At 51.1% G+C, this 11,880-nt stretch overlaps 1 protein-coding gene across 1 annotated transcript in view; it reads left to right on the top strand.

Annotated features, from left to right (window-relative positions):
• Positions 1-6,113: 6,113 nt before the first annotated feature.
• The window catches only part of LOC135103467 (cytohesin-1-like), a 213,120-nt gene continuing 207,353 nt past the window's right edge, over positions 6,114-11,880 (top strand). The window contains exon 1 of the mRNA XM_064009802.1: positions 6,114-7,329. Coding sequence (XP_063865872.1) covers positions 7,281-7,329 — 49 coding nt within the window. The 5' untranslated portion in view covers positions 6,114-7,280. The remainder of the gene's footprint in view (positions 7,330-11,880) is intronic.

Raw genomic sequence — 11,880 nt, 5'->3', positions numbered from 1 at the left:
TCCTGTAGTTCGAGACAGCGTTCACACCATGGCTCGAAGAGTGAGAGCCGCCCCTTAGTACTGCACTACACTGGTTAGCGCTCTCTGATGCTCTGCAAATATCTATGGCGTTTTCAAGGGTGAGTTTCTTGTTTTCCAGCATGCGTTTCAGAGCCACTTCGTCTCGTGTCCCAACGACAATTCTGTCACGCAGCTGATGGTTTATGCACTGGTCGCAAAAGTCACAGAAATTGGCGATTTCCTTTACAGCACATAAAAAGTCGTCAAAACCTTCTTGCGTTTCTTGCACGCGGGAGTAGAAGTCTCTTCTATCCATGATGATGTTGCGCTGGCTTCGCAGGTACTCACACATTGCATCGAGGATGGTTCTTAACTCCGCGTCTCTCGGTAAGCTTATCCCGTAGCGAAGTGTACGGGTCCACTCGTCGTCTAGGACAGCAGCGAGTGCCGCCCTCTGCTCAGCCAGGGAGAGACAGTCTATCCTGGCGAGGGTTACGTATCCTTCAAACTTATGGCGCCACGTGTCGAACTCACGTAAAGATGCTGACGCCGTTAAGTGAGGAATGATGGTGGCGGACGTCGGGAACCTCGCGCCCTGGGTAGACGTGCTGCGGGCTGTGGTTTCGCCTTCATTGCTCGCCGTGGTGCGACTGGGAGCTTGTGTCCCCACTCTCTCCAGCAGCTGGGTTAAACGCTCCTCGCGAGCCTGACTCTGCTCCGACTGTCGCGCTAGCAGGGCAGCCAGCGCCTCCAACTGCTTCTCCATTCTGCGCCGTACCCACTGCAGCCTTGTCCTGATCCTACTCACTGCGCCATGTTCGACTCTTGACCAGCAGGGGCACAGGAAACGCAGGTAACAGTGCAGGTGTTTATTCACAGAAGGTGTGAACAGAAGGCTGGAGGTAGGTGATCTCCCGGCGCCAGGCCGCGCACTTCCACTTAACACTTATGACTGAAGCCTAGCTCGTTCACTCCATACACGTATTCATGCCTCACACAAGTCTCGCTCATTCACTCGTTCACACAACTAGCTAACAACCACACACTCTCCTCTCTCTCTCTCTCTCTCTCTCTCTCTCTCTCTCTCTCTCTCTCTCCTCTCTCTCTCTCTCTCTCTCTCTCTCTCTCTCTGCTCAAAAACTACATATTTTTCATTGTTAGCCTTTAATTATTATGATAAAGCTGAAGAGGAATGTGAGTTATTCAATAATTATGTTTTTTCTTCCTTTGCAGGTAAGTGTCCGCTGGTGTTTCCCTCCTCCTCTCTATTACTCTTTATTAAACACATTTTTCTTCCAATCTCCTTTTCCTTTCTCTCTTTTCCTTTATTGTACTCACTTTCCTCTTCTTTCCTCTCTTCTCTTTCTTATCTGTTTTTCATTCCACCCTCATCTTCGCCATGGTTTTTGTTGTTTCTCTCCTCCTAGTCCTTTTTTATCCTCCTCCTTCTCTTCCTCTTCTTCGTCTTTGCGCGGGTGTCACGTTTCAGGTAAGTGTCCGTGCTTCGTTATGCTTTACTTATAAATATCTGTGTACATTTAAACTGTATACTAGAACACACACACACACACACACACACACACACACACACACACACACACACACACACACACACACACACACACACACACACACACACACACACACACACACACACACACACACACACACACACACACACACACACACACACACACACACACACACACACACACACACACACACACACACACACACACACACACACACACACTCGAAACATTCTCGCCTCGCATGGAATTTTGAATGTGTAAGAGAGAGAGAGGAGAGAGAGAGAGAGAGAGAGAGAGAGGAGAGAGAGAGAGAGAGAGAGAGGAGAGGAGAGAGAGAGAGAGAGAGAGAGAAACACGATACCAGTTATCGAATAGGAAAAAAAAATGGTAGTAGGTACGAAGCGATTGGGTTTTCCTGTAATTGGTTTTGTGAATGGCAAATATTTTTATGTAGACTCTCTCTCTCTCTCTCTCTCTCTCTCTCTCTCTCTCTCTCTCTCTCTCTCTCTCTCTCTCTCTCTCTCTCTCTGGACAAGTGGTCGTTCTCTGGGTCGTTTCCCTCCCTTGCTGTGTCGAGGCGCCGTCGGGTCGTCGCGGCGCCGCCCACCACAGCACCGAGTAGCACTGTGTGGGCCCAAGACTCGCCCTTCGCTGTTATTTTCTCCTGGGAAGAATCTGGTGAGGAGAGCGCCTCTGTTGTCTTTTCTCGTATACGGATGTCATAGTGTGTGTGTGTGTGTGTGTGTGTGTGTGTGTGTGTGTGTGTGTGTGTGTGTGTGTGTGTGTGTGGTCAGAATAAAAATGTAAGGATGTTTTGTTATTCACATCCGGCAGAGTAAACACGACATTGTTTGGGTGTGTTGTGACCAAAGAGTTTATACACGAGTGAGGCTTTATAGGCAGTGGCTTTTTTTATGATCTTTGCCATAATTAATTCTTCGGCCTTGCTGCTCACGCCGCCTGGTTACGTGCAGTTCATTAAGGTTTGATGGCCGTCCTTCGTGAGACTTTCAAGTTTAGTTTTCAGTGTGTCATGGGGGGCGGGTGTTGTGGGTGCACGGTGTGGGTGATGTGTTGGTCCCTGACAGTGAGGCAGATTCGGGCCATGTGTGATTGTTTTTACTGCGGGTGTGTTGGCCAGACTGGAGGTGGTGTTGGGGGTGTTACATGTTCGCGTGTCCGGAGAGATGCAGCAGTGTAGAGTCAATGGTGTTGTCATTGTGGCACTGAGGGAGTGACTGAGGGCAGGGCTGCAGTGTCTCCCTGCCCGGTGTATTCCGTTCAGGCGTCACACCAGAACACCACCGTGGCCACCCCGCCCCACCCCACGGGTGGAGCCGCCGCACCCTTCCGCTACTTCTCGACGCGCCCTTTCCTCCTGACCTTCGGCCACATGCGGCTAAGCAGCTTTGTTTCCTGGGCCTCGGGCGAGTGGCCTTTCAGCGCGTGCAGGGGTCCTTCCATCCTGCATTGTTCTGTGCCAGGCTGCCCACACTTCAGGTTGTTCCCGAGCAGGACACTGGTAACGATTCTTCCACGTCACTGTCTTTGTCCTGCCTTGCTTCATAATGCCCGGGTCTCGCCGGCTGTAAACTCTGCGGCCTCCTGACGCGCCAGGTCACATCAGGCCCGCTCACGAGATGTGTTCTTAGACCCTAAGATGAGATAGGAGTGTGTTGGGGTGACGTGTTCATGCAGGAAGGACGGCCACGCTGTGTTGAGGTAACTGGTGCTACTACGGAAAGACGTGGAGGCGTTGGAAATGTGGCACGCGGTGCGGCAGACAGAGGAATGGAAGCAGTGCAAGCAGCTAGTGAGGTGATGGGTTTAGGACTGGAGTGGAAGGATCTTTCAGGGCAGACAGATGGCTGACGCAAGACGTACTACTTTTCTGATACGCTGACGCTGGAGTGACCTCTGCCCCGGCCTTGTGGCGTGACGCAGGATGCCGGTGGCGCTGTGTTCGTCATGGCGGAGCAGGAGGCGCCAGTGCTGCAATATTGCATAGTAATTGAATACTGCCTCATGGTGGCGGTGCAGCGAGGCTGCGTGTCCCCGCCATATGGACATTACCTGGGGGTGTGGGCCAGCAGACGGCCACCGTGCAGCTCACCCGTGCACGTGACGGGTTGGCTGGACAGGCTCTCACCGATGAGCGCGATTCACTTTCCGTCGCATCATGAACCAGGCTGAAATGCTGTATAATATTAAGAGATCTTTACATCCTTAATGAGAGGATGGAAGCTGCGAGTGCGGGGCGGCCAGCCTTTAGCGGTGTTTGCTCCTAAGGCCGTGTTGCCGCCCGCCATGGCACAGGTCATCATATTCATGGCGGCCTGCGCATCACACGGGCTTACATCGTGCCATGTAGGACTCGCCCTGCGGACCACGTCATGCTGTGTTGGATGTCAAGGATAACGTGGCAGGGTTTTGCCTCATCACCACACCCGCCAGCCAGGCGAGGCGCGCCAGCGTCATCTTATACTCGTATTTATTACTGTTGTGATGTAATGAAGGTTTCTTAAGGATGTTGTAAAAACCTAAGTCATAAGAAATGTCTTCAAAATAATTATATTTTCTTGTTGCTGGCGGTCCACGTTTTCATTCCTTCATTACTGAATATTGTTGCTGAGAAAAGAAATTAATCTACTCGGAGTGAATGTTGCGGTTGTGTTGATGACATCCATTGTAGCGTTTTGTTGCCTCAGACAGGACAAGCAGCCTCCGCCAGTGTGTCTCCCAGGCTGGGGCGAGGAGCCTTGGCGTGGTGGACCGTGGCCTGGCTGTTGGGAAGTAATTGGTGATGGTATTGAGTCGCGGAGGCAGCAGCGCGGCGCTCAGCTGTGGCTGTTTGGTGCTTGCTGCCTCGCCGTGGCTCTGGTGTGTGAGCCGCACGACCGTGATCCTGTGTTAGCACCGTGCTGTTTTGCCGCCAGTCTTGATGGATGTTTTGGTAGTGTGTTATTGCCTGTGGCCACTGCAGTGGAACGTTTAACTGGTCTTATATATATATATATATATATATATATATATATATATATATATATATATATATATATATATATATATATATATACACACACACACATATATATATATATATATATATATATACACACACACACACACACACACACACACACACACACACACACACACACACACACACACACACACACACACACACATATACACACACACACCCACGTGTGTGTGTGTGTGTGTGTGTGTGTGTGTGTGTGTGTAAAAGAAACCCAGTGTGTGGTGAGGCAGAGTATTGTGATGGCATAAATCCAAGCGGAACATAAGTTCCTGCTCACTAACTTGTGGCAGGAAATGGAACACTGGTTGTTTTGATAAGGATTGTTGTTCTTGTTGTTAATGTTGGTGCTGTTGGTGTAATGACAGAAATGCAGAAATGCAGCACTGCGGTGCAGGCGTGTCGTGCCCGCCATACAGGAAGGGGAGGGGCTGTAATTGCATCTTGATATTCTCAGCAGCAAGGTTACTGAGTTTTGGTGTGCGTGCTTCCCCCCCGAGGAGGCTGTGCTGCGAATGATGTGTGTGTGTGTGTGTGTGTGTGTGTGTGTGTGTGTGTGTGTGTGTGTGTGTGTGTGTGTGTGTGTGTGTAGAGGGGGAGAGCTGGCGGCAGTGTCTCCTATTTAGCCTTTTGTGTAACGTTCTTCAGGGCATGAGTTATCACTACTACTACTACTACTACTACTACTACTACTACTACTACTACTACTACTACTACTACTACTACTACTACTACTGTGCATTTACTACCACTTTACTGCCAATGTCATTAACATCGTCACCACCACCACCACCACCACCACCAGCTTCAGCAGCAGCAGCACCCGCATCACGACTTCGGTGTAAGAACTTGCTCGTAAAACCTGAGACATAAAACCACTGTCAATATTGCTGTCCCGGCCTCCAGGAGAGAGAGAGAGAGGAGAGAGAGAGAGAGAGAGAGAGAGAGAGAGAGAGAGAGAGAGAGAGAGAGAGAGAGAGAGTCCAGGCGGCGGCGGCGACGACAAAGTTTCCGCACCGGCGGGGTGGGTAATGTGGTGTGGTGGCGGCGGTCGATGGGCGCAGTGCCTGGGTGGTAGGCCTAGGCAGCGACGGAGGGGCAGCGGCACGGCGGACGTAGGCCCACGGCAGGGAGTGACGGGAGGAAGAGGCCGAGAGGCGTTCTCCTCCCACGTGGTTCTCACACAGTCATTAATACCAGCGGGACCGACAGCCGATGTGGGGCCGGGAACTCCTCCCTCCCCTCCCTTATATTTAGAGGGCGGCCCAGCACGGGTTCGGCGGCCGGGAGTGCGCGGCGCAATGTGGTGATGGCGAGACTCGTGACGCTCATGACTCCCTCCTGTGTCGGCTTGAATGGCGGCGTGGTGTGCTGCTGAGGCTGTGGTGGATCTATGCTGTGGTAACAATCCTCTCTGGGCGCCCGGCGCGGCCACGCTCGGGGCGGTGGTGTGGTGTGTGTACGAGTGTATGAGTGTATATTGAGCAACTGGCAACTCTCCTCACCGGGTCGGGATCACTCGCAGAGTCAAGGAAAACTTACCTTAGTGTCTACGGGACGTTGGCTAGGCACGGGTGTACGCCGGCTGCTCCGCCGACCAGGCACACAGCTACTCGCGCCACCTGGAGTATTCCCTCGAGAGCTTGATGCCGCAGGGAGGACGCCGGGCCCGCACCCCCCTAGGATGTGTGTGTGTGGGGGGCGCTGTGCAGTGCCCAGCAGAACGATGTTCAGAAGCTGAGTGAAACTTAAATGCCCACCTGGATACCTACCTGTGCCGCGGCGTCCGGCGAGCAGGAGTGTGGCGTGAACCAGGCGGGCTTTCGGGAGCAGCGGAAGCCGTAAGGCAAATTACACCCGGATCACCTTACGGACAAGGCGTGTTTGTGTGTGTACGTGTGTGTGTGTGTGTGTATGAGTAAGGTGCAGCGGACCTGTCTCTTGGGACGGGCGCCGACGGAGACGGAATGTGTTGATATCGATTCTGCAAGATACTGAAGATCCTGGTGGAGGTTTGGGTGGCGTGTGCAAGTCAGGCTCGCCCTCGTCCGCGTGGGCGGTGTCGCCTGGTGACCCGCTCCCCCAGGGTGGGTGTAGCCCCGACGCCCCGGGCACCCCGCGTCGGGGACTGACAGGCGGCGGAAGCTGTGGCCAAAGAGGAACCGCTACAAAAAGAGGCTTGTTTAGCATCTCCTAGCCTGCCACAGCCCCGCTGTGTGGGGATATTATCTTCACGCGAACTCCAGCAAGTAGCCGAGTGGCGGTCACCGCAGGACACTTCCCCTCCTGAGGGAGGAACATGTCTGTCTGACTGGCCACCGATGGCCAGTGACGGCCTCGTGTGGCCACCGAGTGAGTGCTGCTTGCATAACGAGGGCAGCGCGGACCAGTGGTGGTGGTGATTCACTTGGAATACCCAGCGAGGGCTTGGGACAGGCCAGCCTCCGGGACGTGCCCGCGCCGCGAGCCTGCCCCTGCTGAGGCCAGGCTCGTCCAGGTGGCCACGTGTGGGTTACGTTGTGTGCCGGGAGCACAAACATGCGAGTGAGAGTGTGACGGAATCCTGAACGCCCGCACCTGTGCAGCACCAGCAGGCCAGGACACACCTGCGTGGGGAGTCCATTTGGGGGTCTTCACCCCCACCCACACTCTGGAGCTCCGCTGACACCGCCTCTCCAGCTCCTTATCGCGCCTGACGCCCTCACAAGATGCCAAGTGTGGACGCTACCGGCACCATGGAGAACGCCATCAATAAATGTAAGTGCTGGCTGGACAGAGAGAGAGAGAGAGAGAGAGAGAGAGAGAGAGAGAGAGAGAGAGAGAGAGAGAAGGGAATTGCAGTAGTATTATATAGTTGGTATGATTATCTTCGTCGCATCGTCTGTTTTCTTTAGTGTCGCGTGAGAAGTTCGGTAATGGTGCAGCGCCTAATTTTTCCTCCCCTGCACGTCCCCTGCCGCACCCCATTCTCCTCTTTCCCCCATTTCTTCCACCTCCACGGCACTTATTCTCCCAATCCTCGCCAATTCGTAACCATCTTGTCGTCTTCTACGTGATCTCTCTGGCCTCCACGTCCTCCTCCTCCCCCCTTCATTAACATTCTCCTGCCTGCTCTCCTTTCACCTCCCTCCTCCATCCCCTCCTCCCATGTCCTTTCCTTTGCCTCCTTGCCTTTCCCTTCCCTTTCCTTGGGATCATTTTTTGCTCATCCTTTGCTCCTCCTTTCTCTCGCAGTTTCCTCTCTTCTCCTCGTCCTTCACACGCATTCCGGGGCCAGGGTCGGTAAATATAAGCATAGAGCGCACTGCCAGCCACGTATTGGATGGAAAAGATCGCAGTGTTATGGTTGCCAGCGACACAAACACATTTTTCAGGAGCAGAGCGCATCTTTGGAGAGAGGAAGAGTGGAAAAGAAGGAGAAAAAAAAAGATGTTTGGGTTCACAGCGAGGAGCTTTGGTTACGAGTACAAGACGCCTGAGTGTAATCCCATTGCCATACTCAAGCAGCTCGTCAGTTAAAGCTCGTCTTGGGTATCTGGTGGGATTCTGGTGCTCTTACGTGTAGTGGAGTACGGTGTAGGGTTGCTTAGAAGAGTTAGTATGAGGGCGTGTCAGGAATGTTGTCTCGATGTTTGTATTGTAGACTGAGGAGAAGGAAGAGACGAGGAGACTTGTCAGTGTTGTGTTCATTGGAGGAGTGATTGATTTGCTTGATTTATTTGTTGGTTACTTGGTTGAATGATTGCATGATTGATTTTAATAGATGACAACAACGGGGTCACGCATTAAAAAAAGGGTTACGTAAACATGATTTATTGACTAATTGATTGACTTATGCGCCACCACAGCTGGGTCACAGAGGAAAAAGAAAAGGTTAAGTGAGCAAATAATGTATGCTGCACGTAACCAAATAGGGCAACAAACTGGACATTTTTTGTTGATCGTGTAGTTTTCTTGAGCCGCGAACCAACAAAACAAGGTGCAGCAGTGAGTGGTCGACCAGAGCAAGGCACACTGAACACCTTAACGCCGAAAGGTCAGGTGGTGGGATGATCTGTGCTATCAGGATTGGTGACAAAGTGAAGGCATGCAGTATTTTCAGCCGCGGATCAATACAGTGAGCACAAGAGCAGTGACGGGTCGAGCAAGGCAAGGCACCTCAATATTACAAACACTAACGCAACTCTCCAAAGCTCCCGGCGTCACTCAGCGGAACGAGTCATCGCGGAAGTAATGCATCAACGGACCACTGCAAAAACGACCAATTCTTCAGAACATTTGCTACGCTCAGGATTTCGAAGCAGGAAAATTGACGCGGGTTGTCAGTCATCCATATGTGTTCATCCCACGGCCCCGCCTCATCACGCCACTCATTTCCTCACTTCACGCCACCGCTGCGACTCACTGATGCTGCTCATGGCTGCTAGTTTCCTCCATCCTCTCCTCCAGATTTCTTTTCTCGTTTAGTTGGCTGGAGTTTATTGTGTAACTGTGTATCGTAAATTGGTTAACTTTTTTCTTTTCTCGTGTAGTTATGATGTAGAGAATGCATTTATGAACGTCTCTTTTTTTTTTTCACTCTCATTTTTCATATCCTTGGAATCTTCACACGTAAAAAGTAATAACGAAAAAAATCCTTTATATTACCGTTACTTTTCCTTCCGCCAGGTACTTCTGCCTCCTTTCCTTTTCATTATTCTCTTTTCCCTCATTGTGGGGAGTGTGATGGAGGGAGGGATTGGCAGGTATGAGCCGTCCCTCCCGTCTCCCCTGCTCTCTCACCCGCACCGAACATGTGATACAGCAGAAGTAATCCAATCAAACATGCAGGTGATCTGGTTATACGCTCGTAAGCTCTCATTTACCTGCTCCTCCTCCTCCCTGCCCTCTCCTCTGTCTTTTTATTTTTTACGAGACTCCTGTGGTCTCAGTATAGGATAACAAATACATATTCTTGCTTTGTCTCTTGTTTACACGCATCCAATTTGCAATGAAATGTCTCGGGGTGGTCGTGAGGAGGAGTGTCTGGACAGGAAATGCAAGGTTATGTGCAGGAATTGGCTTTTACTGCAGGCGTGGTGGTGGTGGTGGTGGTGTAAGATGAAAGAAGGTGGAAGAAGGTCTGGGTGTGGTTAGTGGATGAAGTTTAGTGGACTGCGGATTCTGTACTTGCATATATATATTTTACAAAGTTACCTTCATATGGTTAACAAAAATATGATGTAACTCTTACCTATGGCCAGTGAAATATCTATATCTACTATCTAACGATCCATCAGTCTATCTGTAGGTGTGTTAGAGTGTACAGGTAATTGATGAAAGTATTGGATGCTTGGAGGTGCGATACGGAAAAGGTGAAGGTTGCGGAGTTACCTGTGAGGGCGCTGATTGAAGTGTTGGGAAGGGCAGAGGAGAGGAGAGAAGAGGTGGGGAATTAGAAGCAGAAGGGAATGGTTTTAAATTAGATTACCCAGGTTTTCCTTTAATGAAGTTTGGTTAATTCTATCCCTTCCTCCCTTTTGTCTGTCAGTATTTCCTTCTCCTCCTCCTCCTCCTCCTCCTCCACTTCCTCTTCCTCCTCTTCCTCCTCCTCCTCCTCCTCCTCCTCCTCCTCCTCCTCCTCCTCCTCCTCCTCCTCCTCCTCCTCCTCCTCCTCCTGCTCGTCTTCCGTCAATACTCTGGCACGATGACTCAATAGCACCCTCCCCGTGCCTTTGATGACAAGGTATACAAATAATCAAAAGATCAAACAAATAGACACTTGGGTAATATGCGTCTATTTAGCCTCCTCCTCCTCCTCCTCCTCCTCTTCCTCCTCCTCCTCCTCCTCCTCCTCCTCCTCCTCCTCCTCCTCCTCCTCCTCCTCCTCCTCCTCCTCCTCCATTATTATATCTGGAGCTTCAGATGAGAGACAGATGAAGGTTCCCAGGGTTAATTAGAGAGAGAGAGAGAGAGAGAGAGAGAGAGAGAGAGAGAGAGAGAGAGAGAGAGAGAGAGAGAGAGAGAGAGAGAGAGAGAGAGAGAGAGACGTGCTAACTTTGTAGTGTTTTGCTGAATGCCTTAATTAAATACCCGTGTGTGTGTGTGTGTGTGTGTGTGTGTGTGTGTGTGTGTGTGTGTGTGTGTGTGTGTGTGTGGTGTGTGTGTTTGTGTGTGTGTGTGTGTGTGTGAGGTGACGGTCGTAAAATGGTTATAGTGTTTTGAAGCGGAAGGTTTCATTAGGGTGTGAGAGAGAGAGAGAGAGAGAGAGAGAGAGAGAGAGAGAGAGAGAGAGAGAGAGAGAGAGAGAGAGAGAGAGAGACTCACCAAAGCTCCAAACAACCTCTTCCTTTACTTACCTTCATATCTCAATCCAGGTGTTTCCTTTTCCCCTTGCATCTCTCTCTCTCTCTCTCTCTCTCTCTCTCTCTCTCTCTCTCTCTCTCTCTCTCTCTCTCTCTCTCTCTCTCTCTCTCTCTCTCTCTCTCTCTGTCTTCTTGCATACATCCTTCTGTCATGTCCTTCCTCACCCTCCGTTCTCTCCCACCGCTGCCACCATTTATGAGCTCCACAACTACGGTGATCCTGGCAAGGTCACCATCGCAAAACTGCCTGGAGCTCCGAGTCGTTAATCAAAGAAGCGACGGGCGGCAAATCACGCCATTTCCCGTCCAGTCCTGAGAGAGAGAGAGAGAGAGAGAGAGAGAGAGAGAGAGAGAGAGAGAGAGAGAGAGAGAGAGAGAGAGAATGTCACGAAATTAGACAACGAATCGATTGACAAACAAGCTAAAAGAAAAGTTTTGAGAGAGAGAGAGAGAGAGAGAGAGAGAGAGAGAGAGAGAGAGAGAGAGAGAGAGAGAGAGAGAGAGAGAGAGAATGTCACGAAATTAGACAACACATCGATTGACAAACTAGCTACAAGAAAAGTGTTTAGAGAGAGAGAGAGAGAGAGAGAGAGAGAGAGAGAGAGAGAGAGAGAGAGAGAGAGAGAGAGGGAGAGAGAAGGCTTATCATCATCAATCAGTGGCACTTGACAAAATCAGTGCAACGACCACCACCACCACCACTACCAGGTCCTTCGCGCGGGTGCTTGAAGGGAAGCCGCGTTTTGGGGAAGAGGGGAGAGATAAGGGGAAGGGAGGGGCGCGGGAGGTGGTCCTCTTAAAGCGGTCCTCTTACAATCAAGTGTACTCTGGCATTCTCTCTCTCTCTCTCTCTCTCTCTCTCTCTCTCTCTCTCTCTCTCTCTCTCTCTCTCTCTCTCTCTCTCTCTCTCTCTCTCTCTCTCTCTCTGAAGTAGTGTAGGAGGGTGTGCAGAGTGGAAGAGAAG

Source organism: Scylla paramamosain, chromosome 9 (genome assembly GCF_035594125.1).
Source record: "Scylla paramamosain isolate STU-SP2022 chromosome 9, ASM3559412v1, whole genome shotgun sequence".
NCBI lineage: Eukaryota > Metazoa > Arthropoda > Malacostraca > Decapoda > Portunidae > Scylla > Scylla paramamosain.
This window is presented reverse-complemented; position numbering and strand designations above follow the sequence as displayed.